Source organism: Elephantulus edwardii, unplaced genomic scaffold (assembly GCF_000299155.1).
Source record: "Elephantulus edwardii isolate Elephantulus edwardi_28Jun2011 unplaced genomic scaffold, EleEdw1.0 scaffold00114, whole genome shotgun sequence".
Classification (NCBI taxonomy): Eukaryota; Metazoa; Chordata; class Mammalia; order Macroscelidea; family Macroscelididae; genus Elephantulus; species Elephantulus edwardii.
In genome coordinates this window covers 11,549,806-11,562,768 of record NW_006399864.1, presented here as the reverse complement: position 1 = coordinate 11,562,768, position 12,963 = coordinate 11,549,806, and the positions used below count along the sequence as shown (strand labels likewise).

At 39.6% G+C, this 12,963-nt stretch overlaps 1 protein-coding gene across 2 annotated transcripts in view; it reads right to left on the bottom strand.

Moving 5' to 3' along the window:
- Positions 1–10,642: 10,642 nt before the first annotated feature.
- Positions 10,643–12,963, bottom strand: part of MED30 (mediator complex subunit 30) — a 24,648-nt gene continuing 22,327 nt past the window's right edge. For both annotated transcript variants that reach the window (XM_006892346.1, XM_006892345.1), the window contains one exon: positions 10,643–10,738. In XM_006892346.1, coding sequence (XP_006892408.1) covers positions 10,643–10,738 — 96 coding nt within the window. The remainder of the gene's footprint in view (positions 10,739–12,963) is intronic.

The following is a 12,963-nucleotide window of genomic DNA, read 5'->3' as shown; positions in this document are numbered from 1 at the left end:
TATATTATCTCTATCTGAACAAAGAAGTTCGTCCTGGAGAAGGTGAAGTCAGGCTGCTCCTTGGAGGCAAGGATTCTGAAGCTCCATCTGACATACTTTGGACATATTGCAAGGTGGGATCAATTGCCTGAAGGGGGGAGCACAGCGCAGGAGAGGAAGACCCTCGATAGGATAGATTGATTCTGTCACTGGGGTAATGAGGATAGGTGTGTCAGAGACAATAAGATTGGCAAGGATAGAGCAGGGTTTAGAGATGTTGTACATAGGGTTGCTATGAGTTGCAGGTGACTTGACGGCACATAACAACAACAACAACATCATACATACATGTTTATATGATACTACTGTTGTTATATACCATCAAGTCAAAACAGACTCATAGCTGACCCTTCAGTGGATTTTCAGAGGCAGTGTTCAAAGTGCCTCTGAGAGGAGATTGCTCATATTGGATTAGAGCCACGTACCTTTGGGTGGGAAGTGTAACTCCTTACCACTAAGCAATCATACAGATCTATTGCTGTTGTTGTGGTTAGGTGCCCTCATGTTGAGTATGAACAACAGCAAATCAGATCTGCTGTGCAGAGCAGCAGATCTGAACCCTGTCCTATCCAGTGCCATCCTTATAATCTCTGATATACTCAAGCCCACTGCTGCACTCACTGTGGAAGTCCATCTGGATAAGGGTCTTCCTCTCTTTTGCCAACTCTCCACATTTCCAAGCATGATGTCTTCTCCAAAGAGTGGTCTCTCCTAGCAACATGCCCTAAGTATGTGAGATGAAGTTTTATAATGTTTATCTCCAAGGATCACTCTTATTTCTCTAAGACATAATTGTTCCTTTGGCACCTCACTGTCTAGCTCTCAGAGACACAGCAAGTAACTGAAAAGATTATGACTTGAATCAAGTGCACCTTAGTCCTCAAACTGACATCATTGCTCCTCAACAATTTGGAGAGGTCCCTGACTGCAGATTTTTCCAATGCAACACATCTATCTATATATCTGTATTTAGATTCATGTGTGAATATACACTCCATTGGAGAATATATATCCTTATATATGTGGGTATGTAAATTTTTTCCTCCCATTAGTACTAGGAAACTGGACAGTGTCCCCCTTCTCAGTGTCCCCCTTCTACAAGAAAGCAGACTTATCAGGCTCAGAAGACAGTCTGTTTATTTACAACAGCTACCCATTTAAGAACTCTTTCTACATCTGTCTAGGTCCTCACATCAGATGGTAGCATTCTCCAAGTATTCATAGTTTCAGCAGGGTTCACACATCACCAGAACCTTGGACAGGGTGTCCATTGATCTCCTGTGGAAATAGTGTGAGACTGGTTTTCCTTCCAGAAGGAAAAATGCGCCTACTGGTAAAACGGCTTTGGCTTTTTTTCCCTTCCCTTTGTCCCTTCCGGAGTGGCTTCTCTAGCAGACTCTTGGGTGGCTGTAGAAATCAAATTTTATTTGTCTGCTTCTTACAAAGCAATCAGCTTGTCTATGAAAATCATCTTCCATTGTCAGGCCAACAATGGCTCTTGCCGCCTTCTCTGTCTTCAAAGGGAATTCAAAAGGCATCAGTGAAAAGATGTTCCAAGTGCCTGAGCGAAGCAGCCTGAGCTTCCTTTGTCCTCAGCAAAGTGTGCAACACAGCCCTTCCTCACCAGGAGATTTTCAAGAGGAGTGGCTCTGACAACTTCTCACACTTCCTCTTACCTATTTTTTTGCAATGCGCCACACTTCAAGATGTAGAAATCCATCACTGGCAAAAAGGGGCTGTGGCAAGGGCTGGTCTGAATGCTGGAGATGAGAACCCAACCTACATGGCCACATTTGCCGTGTGGATTGAGGTCTTATGGTTGTGTTATCTCCTGGATGCAGAGATGAGAACTCAATCTACAGGCCCACATTTGCTGTGTGGATTGAGGTCATGTGATAGTGGTATCTTTTAGATTCAGAACCCAGACACCGCTCAGTTGCAGTTTTCAGAAGCAGTGTTATCTCCTGCATGCAGCGATTCAACAACTACTCTGCAGAATATTCTGAAACAAGCTTCGCTAAGTCCCTCCTTTAAGACTAGGATTGAAACACAATAAGTAACAGAATAGGTTTTACAGTAAGAGGGACCTGAGTTTGAATCTTGGATCGGTCACTTACTAGTTTATAAGTCCAGGGCAATTCTTTTTTCCCCCCCAAACTTCATAAACCTCAGTCTTCTCATTTTCTAAAATGAGTGTATTAATAAAATATCAAGGATACGTAAGTTTGTGGCTGGAAGCTCTATGGCACTGAGTCCAGTAAATGTTAAGCATTCTTTTTGTACCATCACTCACTGCTGTCAGTTTGTCATTCTGTGGTGACAACGGATGCTGTAATGGTGCTGGTAGCTATGGCAATGATTTCAAATACCAGCTGTGCCACTTGTGGTGGGCTGCTCTCAGCAGAGCTTCCAGACTAAGACCAGGAAGAAAGGACTGGTGATTTACTTTCCAAAATTAGCCAATGATATCATTATGGATCACAACAGACCACTGTCCAATGTGATACTAGAAGGTGAAGAAGTCACAGGATTGAGCCAAGTTTCCTAAGTTGTACATAAATTCATCCAGAGCTGGAGCTGACAGGAAGCTGAAACCCCTTCCATAGATTCTCTGGACTTTCTTCTGGGCCAATGACGTTCAATTAATATCTAATGAGTGTGTACAATGGAGAGGACTCTTGTGTTAATGTTGTTTCTTCTTGCTGGTGCCCAAAATTCTTTAACCACCTAGGAAAAGGTGTGATTTGCAGTTCTCATCACCCCTCAGCTCCCCATTACTTGTAGGTAGCTAATATTTCATGAGCATTTTCCTTTAGGAGGCAAATCCCCAGCTCAAGAAGGTTATCTGGCCCCTACCTGGAGCCAGAATCCTTTCTTACCTACTTCATGTTCTGTGACCTGATCTGGTTTGTGAAAACATTCCAAACCCTGTAGTGAAACCTTAGATGCCTCATCTTCCTGAAGTTTTACCCAACTAGCCTCACACGGGGAACCATCACTCAGCAAAGCATTGGATTCACTAGATGTATTAGGATCCCCCTTTTGAATGAAACACCTGAGTGTTCATGGTGGCTTCCTAGCAAGTATGTATGTACCTAGAGACCAGGAAGCTCTGATCTGATGTGAAAATTTTACAAAGTATATGAACTTTGTGAGTAAACCAGTAAAGAATAAAATAAAATTTAAAAAAAGAGAGGTATTTGGGGACAGGAAATACAAAAGAAGACAATTCTCCATTCTCAGACACACGTTATTTTTCCTTTTTATGAGCTGGTTAAAAAAAGTAAAAATAAAAAAAAAATCCTTCACAACCCAGCAGCGAAGAACATAAGAAAAAGGGCTCTAGGTCTTTCTGTGAGAAAATAGCTCAAGAAAACAAGGCAAAATAGCATTCTTATGTTCTCAGAAACTGGTTCCTAAGTGATGCTGGCCATTCCACTAGAGCAGAGGAGGGGAGTGGAAACGACAGCAGGAGTTTAGAGCGTTTATACGCGCTTGCCAGGGACTCATTTACAACTAGGACTCACTGAAGTTGAGCTGGTTCTGACTCCTAGTGTCGCCGTCTTTCTACAGAGGAGTTGTGGGTGAACTCTGTTAGAGACACGTGTTGGGTTGGCAGAGCCGCTCACTGTGTGCTGACACCAGAGGTTCCCCCCTTAACTGGTTAGATGCCAACAAATTGTCTCTTATTGAAGCACTGTGTTTAACAGACGAGAACACAACCCCATCCTGCGCTGTCCTGACAGCTGTGGACATGATACAGTCCACTGTTCCAGCCAGCAGGTCAATCCACCTTACTAAGCATCTTCCCTTTTTTCCATGTAAACCAAGCATGATGTTTTCTCCAGGGAATGGTCGCTCTTGATAACTTGCCCAAAGTACGTGGGTGAAGCCTCACTATCTTCTCTTTCAACTTGGTCTGTGTTAAATGATGTATAAACATTGTCACTATTCTTTCCTTCCTTCCTTCCTTCCTTCCTTCCTTCCTCCTTCCTTCCCTCCCTTTCTCTTTTATCTCTGTGTCTCTCTCTCTTATTATTATTATTTTTAGGGGGAAGTAGGAACTAAGCTGAATGCTACAAGTTCAAGGTCTGAAGAGAGTCTTAAGTCTGTTGGCAGTGTGTTGGTTAGCAGTGAGGACTGTGAAGCCAAATTCTCTGAGGTTTGGGCCCAGGTTTAGCTACTTTCTAGCCTTTGAAAAGTGATCTAACTTCTCTGGGCTTCTGTTTCATAGTCTGTAAAGTGGCAGCGATAACAGTTGCCATTTCTTGAAGTTGTGAGGATTAAATAAATGTGTTGTTATTACCTGTAGAACTGGGCCTGGCCCATAAAGTCAATTATGATTTTACTGATTTCCTATAGCAAAGAAAACCTTTAAAGTTTCTGAAAGAAATGGATGGTCAGCATAAAACAGCTCCAGGAAATGTCCTAAATTCTAGCTTCATAAGGCCAACAATGTTGCTACAACCTTGCATGGATATGTAAGAGTAGGTCACGCGGAGAATCCATCAAGATGAGCATCTTAATTCAAATTCTGTTGCTAGAACAGTGGTCTAAGCTTTAGTTATTTCTCACCTGCACTATTGTCGGTTCCTTGGCAAACCCTCCTCTGTTCATCCGTCGTACTTTTACTGTCTATTCAGATCCCAGAAACACATTTCTTTTTCCCCCTACCAGCTGTAATTCTCAAACCACCCTTTACTCAGGCAATTATACCCGTTTTCTATTTCATCAGAGAATTCAATTTAAAATTTTAGTGCCAGTGGTTAAAATACTTACTTCATACATAACTCCAAGTTTGTGTGGTTCTAATTCACATTTATGTTTCTGTTCACACACTGCATTCTTTAATTGATTTATTTGTTAGCTCTGCCATCTGTAGATTTTAAGTACCGAGCTTCCACAAATGACTTTTTTCCCCTCCCAAAGCTGTTTTGAAAATTATTTCTCTCACCTTATTGCATTTAAAGCTGTATTATATGCTCATATTCCTGAGTTGAATATTTTTATAGTGTTGCCGCCTTGTATTTTTTTCTTAATCGGAAGTTAGATGCAGGTCTAGATGCAACAATAACTTAGCCACAGGGATAGCATCTATGTTTGGGATCCCACAGGACCCAAGCTCTGTGATTAACTACCATGCAAATAAAACAATCAGTGAGATCACATGAGTTCACTGGTTCTTTGAGATGGTCAGTGTGCATCCAAGATGTGAAAGTGGCTAAGTCCTCTAACTAGCCTTGAGACTGTGGGTATGAAAAACTCTCTTCTAGCTTCTATGGAAGCTCTTGTGGCCTAATAAGCAAGGAGTTGCATTGCCAAAGGCAGGTGGTTCTAATCCACCAGCTGCTCCATGAGAGAAAGATGGACAATCTCCTCTCATGTAATCACAGCCTGTGAAAAGCCACAGGTCAGCTATGAGTCCACTCAACGCCATAGAACAACTGTTTCTATTCTGCAATCTCTAAGTAATGGGCCCTTTCTATCCTGACATATCAAGCTCCTAAACTAGTATCTGTGGAGTTGTAGCTGATTAACAAATAACTGTCAAAAAAGTAAACTGTACATACAGGTTAGTTATTTTATCCGTTTCAAGCCAGATGGGACCATGGTAAAAATTTCATCTTCCTTTTAATGTCACTCTGTAATGTCGTGGAAGTATTGTTATCTATAGAGAAGGAAGTCTCTTCTTCCCTACGGTCTGCAAACATTGTTCATGTGTGACATTTTCTCTTGTATTTTCCCATAAATTAGAGCATGGTTTTGAATGACTACAGTGGGGGATTCTTCTTTGCCACCCAAGAGTGGAGGTAATGTTAAGCATCTTGAAAAATGCTCATGGCTTGGGTCTCTTGCCCATGAATTTAAAGACCAACTCAGAAAGAGGTTTGAGGCCTTGAACACTAATGGATAAAGACCTGATAAGTTGTGGGAAGATATCAAGAATATCATTCATGAAGAATGCAAAAAGTCATTGCACAGAAGGAAGAAGACGAAGACCAAAACGAATGTCAGAAGATACTCTGAATATTGCACTAGAGCATGGAGAAGCCAAAGCAAAGGGAAGAAATCAAGAAGTTAAGGAGCTGAATAGAAGATTTCAAAGGGCTGCACGGGAAGACAAGGCAAAATATTATAATGAAATGTGCAAGGAGCTGGAGTCAGAAAATCAAAAGGGCCGAACTCAGTATTTGTTAAGCTGAAAGAACTAAAATATAAATTCAATTCAAGCCATGAGTTGGCAATGCTTAAGGATGTTATGGGCAGATTATTAAATTACTCGGTAAACATGAAAAGCAGATGGAAGGAGTGTACAGGGTCATTGTATCAAAAAGAATTAGCTGACACAGAAAAATTTCAAGAAACAACATATAAGCAAGAGGCAATGGCGATGAAGGAGGAAGTGCAGGCTGCTCTGAAGGACTTGGCAAAAAATAAAGCCCAGGAACTGATGGAATACCAACTGACATATTTCAGCAAGGTGACTACTATTGTACGAGTTTGGGTTTTTGTCATTGTTTTTTAAAAAGATTTTTAAAAATACTATTACAAAGACTATCACTGTAACCTAATATCTAGAATCTTTTTCAAGGTGTCCAGGACTTACCACCCAGGTACTTACATGAAGTTCCTTTGAACCCACATCAGAAATGCTCATTCTCTAAATCTGTGCTGAATCTTAGGTCGCCACTTCTGAAAAGGCTCCCTAGTGACTCCTTCACACCCTGAAGTCTAATAGCTACTGCCATAAAAAGACACATAAAGAACTTGAAGTGAGTTTAGGTGGTTCTGAAATCACCTAAATCAGTATAGGTGGGCTTAGGTACCCTTTACTTAGTGACTGTTGGATCACATCTCTACAAGGAAGACCTCAAAATAATGTATCAACATTTTCTTTATAAATTCCCAGGTTTTTAAATACAAATCATGTATTAGCATTGTTGTTGTTGTGTACTGTTGCGTCAGAACCAACCCATAACTGATCCTCCAGTGGGTTTTCAGAGGCAGTTAATTGCACAGGAGGAGATTGCCCATCTTTCTCCCGCAGAGCAGTTGGTAGATTTGAACTGCATGTCTTTGGGCTTGCAGTACAGCTTCTTGCCACTAGGCCATGAGTTCTTGTTGAAAAGTAATCCTGTTGTTAAGTGCCGTCAAGCTGAGTATGACTCAACGACCCTATGAACAGCTGACCTGAACCCTGTCCTATCCTGTGCCATCTTCATCTCTGACATACTAGAGCCCATTGCCAAAGTCACTGTGCCAATTCATCTTATTGGGATTCTACCTCTCCTTAGCTGACTGTCTATCTCTCTAAGTATGATGTCCCTCTCTCCAAGGAATAGCCTCACCCAGCTTCATGTTCAAAGTATGAAAGACAAAGCTTCACCATCTTTGCCTTCAAGGAGCACACTGACTATACTTTTTCCAAGACACATGTTCTTTTGGCAGTCCTTGAGATACTCAGTACTCTTCTCCAGCACCACAATTCATAGACATCAGTTCTTGTCTTCCTAGCGATGTATTTATTCTTTTTTTTCTTCACATGACAAGGGTAATATGCTGACATCATAATAAGGTTTAAGTCATGCTTGTGAACTAAAAAAAGGATCTATGTGTTTTCTTTCTTAACTCTTCTGTGTTAACTTGAAAGATTAAAGTTACTGTGGTCGCTAGGTCCCATCAAGTCAAATGTGACTCATAGTGATCTTGTGAACAACAATCTGAACCTGGCCCTATCTTGCACCATCCTGACAATTCAATTAAATTACTAAAAGTCTATTTTACATAAGATTGACACTGTGCACTATTATATGCAGCTGAGTCAGAAGCGACCTATATAGCTGACCCTCTAGCAGCTTTTCAGAGGCAGTTCATGACACAGGAGATTGCCCATCCTCCCACAGAGCAGCTGGTAGGTTTGAACCATGGGTCTTTGGGATTGCAGTACAATTTCTTACCACTAGGCTACCTTCACTCTGGATTCCTGTCATGACAATAACTACGGGACTGACATAGGGGATCGGGGAAGACTGAGAAAGATGGGATAAATTCTGTATACTGCATTGAAACAGATGAGAGCGAGAACTGTTTAAAAGGGATATACTGATCTTTTAAAGGCTGCATAGCTGATAATAGATAATGAACCACAGAAGATCATCAGTGATCTACAGGTGCCGCTCTTGTGTTTTTCACCCTTTTTTCCAGGCCTTTTTTCACCTATTATTTGTCCTCTGTTCCACTGCCACTCATCCTCTGAGACTGGTTCACAGAAAGGACATAGAGGTTGACCACCCAAAGGCTCTCTTGCACTTTTGGAGAAAATCTGCCTGTGGTCAGAGAGCAAGAAGCCAAAAAGAGATAAAGTTGGGTGCAGGCACAGAGAATCCCGAGGGTGTCGACTCAGTTCTAATCCCTGACATCTTGATTGCAGCAGCTTTGATTACGAGTTCGTCTCTAGCATCTTTCCTCACTTCAGTAACTAACAAATTACTTTTCAGCTTAAGCCTTTTGACTTGGGTTTCCACAATGTGCAACTAATATAGAATATGATATAATGAGATCAGCTAATCCCACCCCTCATTTTACAGAGCAGAACACGGGGATTAACTTCATCACGGGCACTTGTTGTGACTGAATTCATCTTTTCGTATTGGCGTGCCTTCCCTCAAGAATGAACTCTGGTGGGTGTCTGTGTGCTCACGCTCACGATTGACGCCAAGTAGATTTGTGAGTGACTAGTCAACCTGGCACCAGTTTGGGGCTCCAGCTTTGTACTGAGTATAGCTGCCTTGATAACTATTCTTTGGTAGAGATTGTTCCTACAGAACCAGAGGCGACAGGATGTAACTTCATAATGTCTAAGAATTTTCTAATTGCAGCATGTCCAATAACCTAAGTGTGATAATTAAAATAACAAATGGGGGTACCCCTCCCAATTATGTCCAACACAGGAGAAATAATGGGTGAATGGAAGCAGGGAACCCAGGGTGACAACAGGTAGAGGGCTGTGACGGTGAAGGGTAGACAATGAAGGCTGGATTGGCAACCGCAGCAGGCAGCCATATTTATGCGGCCGGTGGGGTCAAACTGCCCATTTTTCCATTAGCAGCTGAGTGCTTAATGCTTGTACCACCAGGGCTCCTTTGGAAGCAATTAAGGCAGTCAGATGAAAACTTGGAAGGAATTAAAAATTCTTTTTTATCCTTCTCTCAAGGCACTTAACAATTAGATTTTAAAAATACATGTTCATGTCTTTCCATCCTAGAGGCATATCCTTGGGAGGTGGGCCGGACCGCGGCTCAATGACGTCTGTGTTCTCAGCACCTAGTAGATGATGTGACATACACACAGTAAGGATTCCTTATGTATTTCCTGATCCGAACTTATTTAAAACTTAAAATAGGAAGGTTCAGAATCTTAAGTCCAAAAAAATGAAGGTTCAGAATCTGGAGTCAAAAAATCAAAGTCCTAAATGAACTATTTTTTAACATTTTGTGTATGTACATTCAGAATTCTCAGATTTATAAAAGCTGAAGAGTAAATTTTAGAAAGAAAAAAATATAGACGGCTTTTTTTTTTAGAGGTGAATTTTGTTATAATTTAGTAAAGAAGTCATAAGCACTATCTTTTAGAGTCAGAACTCAGGCAAGGTAAATGGGGGCTTCTGAGTGGGGCTGGAAAGGTCCTTCCTGAGAGGAATCCAGCTTCCATTTGAGGATGTATTATTTATAATCTAAAACAGTAACTTTCCTAGGAAGACTATAAACACTGGCAAGAGACCAACTAACCTACAAAAGCACTTTCCACATCAAAATAACTCACTTAAAACTTCTAAATTCTAGCTAAATCTGTTTCTAAAATGGACTGGACCATTAATTTGTGGTGTATCTGAAAAATGTGTAGCCAGAAGGCACTGATCTTGGTCTACAGCACATAAACTGCTTTTTTGTGGTTTCATTTTGTAATCCTCTCACATAATTTGTTTTTCTCCTTTTAGAGACAAGAGCTTTTCTGGTGAAATCAATATATGAAGAATAGGATCAAGATCATTTCATCTACTTACACAACTGCATGAACATATACAGTATACTTCATAAATAATGTATGTGTAATGAACTACTTCTCATAACTGGTTTGGAACATAAAGAAAAGTTTTGACATTAGAAGTGAAATGATAACACATTTCTAATTTGTACCATAGATTGATTACATGTGATACTCGCATCTGGTAAAAAATATTTAAATCTTTGCATTTTCTTCTAAAGGGTAATGAAATTAGCAAAACTCATTAACAAATTTAAAAATTTATTTACAAAACTATATTATTTTTCTTTAAAAAAACAATTATTCCCATTCATAAAAATCAATCAAAACACAAACTCTACCAGTTTATCAAAATAATCCCTCTTAGGATCAACAACAATACAAAACACCAAAAACTACTCAATGAATGTTTTAACAAAAAACCACAATATATAAAAATAGTAACTTAAATTAATCCTAGTAAGTAGAATAAAAGCAAATACTTTTCTTCATAGGGAAAAAAACCACCTGCAACCACAAAAGGTATAGCATGTGTAAAGCAAGAAATTTAAATATCAACTCAGTTCCTCATTGCCAACATGGCATTTATATCCCAGATGAGATTTCGTAATTGATCCATAATTTGCTTCAGCTGTTGATTCTTCTGTTTGAGTTTCTGTGGAAAGAAAAAAATTTCTCAGAAATGTTTCATCAAACATAGACCATGAAATTACAAGATTAAAATGTCCTAAGTGAAGAATCAAGATGAAAATTAAGCAAAACATTCCCTTAAAACACAGAACTCAACCCTTTTCGTCCTCAATTCAAACTCTTGGCCGTGGAGCTGGGGCTGACTCGCAGCTGACTCTCCAGCAGGTTTCTGGGAGACTGCAAATTCATGGGAGGAGACTGTTCCTCCCTCTCCCATGGAGGAACTGGGAAGATTTGAACCAGCCGAGGTGTCACCACCACTAAAGAGTGTGCCACCACAGCGCTCCCAATTCACAGAAAATAATCCTGTGTTCTCACTGGGCTCTCAAGAGGGCTACGGCTCGATTTCTCAATCCCCTTTACAGTCCACTTCCACCACAATTACTGTGAAACCTTTGGGGTTTATGATGTCATACAGAGATAATATAATGTTCAATCTCCAGAGCCAGCCTATCTAGGCTTGTATACCACTCTTTCCTAAACCAACACATGACCTTGGCCATATTACTTATTCCCCCAGACCCTCAGTTTTCACCTAAGAAAATGGGATTAACTGACCATGTTTCAAAGAGTTATGAGGATTAAATGATTTGATACAAAGGAAATGTATGGACTGTGGCTAACACATTCAAGAAATGTTCTTTGTAGGTATATAGCACACACTGTCAATATAAAAAATGAAGTATAATAAAAATTAACATCTAATGCAGTTGTTCATTTAAAGGTATAACAGAATATGAAATGCTAATTCTGAAAACTGACGAAAAAACAGTATAGTACTCAGTGCAACCATATTCATAACAAAGACCTGCCTGAATACAACAGGCACACATCTATATGTCTCTATAACTATGTCGATTTCTAATAAACCATGATTTTCAATGTATAAATTTTATTTGTAAGCATTTTTTTCAAGTCCTATGAGCAAAAGCCTGCCTAAGTTAACAATAACATGAATTAAAACAATAAATATTATGAAGTCCTACCTAGTCTATGTGTTTAATAAATATTATAATTCTCATATTATTAAACACCCTTCTACGTTTGGAGATAATCTATTTCATAGTATAATTGAAAAGGTATTATATTAAAATACCTCCAGATAAATTCGTATATTGCTCATTAAAAAGGTCTACGAATTTTATTTTATTAAAAGTTAAACTAAGATTAAGGATGCTGCCTGTGTAGCCTATCTAGGGTTGGAAATGTAACAGAAGGTAGACTCCTAAAAGGGATCAGCAACCAAGTGTTACCAGCATCGAGGACCACAAAGTACAGCGACTTTAATAGCCTTCATTGTAATTCATACTTGAAATTGGCAGTTATGATCTGAATCCTTTGTCTCTGGTTGGCAGCGTAGCTCCCGACCACCAGAGCTTCCTCAACGATTCTACAAAAGCTTGATCCTATACTTCACTTTAACACTCTCTGCAGAAAAGATTGTTAGTAATTTTACTCAATCTCATGTCATTTTCACATGAGCCACTTTCTGAGTTCTGCCTTATCAAGAATGTGGGGATCAGCTACTGAGTTTGTATTATCTGATGAAACGGACCCAAGCTGAGATAAGCAATGATTTTGTTAATTATTTAAAAGTGAGACAAATGTCTGAAAGCATGGTAGCAGCTCACAGGACAAGGAATTTCTTCTTACTGTAAAGGTAAAAAGAATTACTGTAACTATGTATCCCTTTAATGTATTTATTAAAAGCTTAATGTGTGCCTGTAATGTTTACTAAAGTTTAGTATATTTAATATATTCTTGTGCTCTTATCAGTCAGCATAGTTAAATTTAATACAGTGTAGATGTATTTAGATATTTCAATTTAAGTTAGTATTTTTTAATTATGTGAGTAAGCTAATTGGAAGCAGGAGTGGCATCCACTTCCTAAACAACATGCCTCTGGAAACTCTATGCCCTTTGATAAATGTCGATAGTTGTAGAAGGGCTTCAGGTCTTTTGTTCATAGGGTCGCTATGAGTAGAGTTCAACTCTAAGGTAATCAACAACAACAACAAAAGTCCAGTATGAAGTCTATTAAAGTCCGTTTGATCCTAAAGACCACTGACGTGCCTATCTGCAATCAAGAACAGAAGTAAAGCAATTACACAAAGCAAAGGTGCTGGACTGGAAGGTTGGAAACTTGAGACTGGTTCTGACAGCCTGCCTCTAACTTGCTGTGTGATCTTA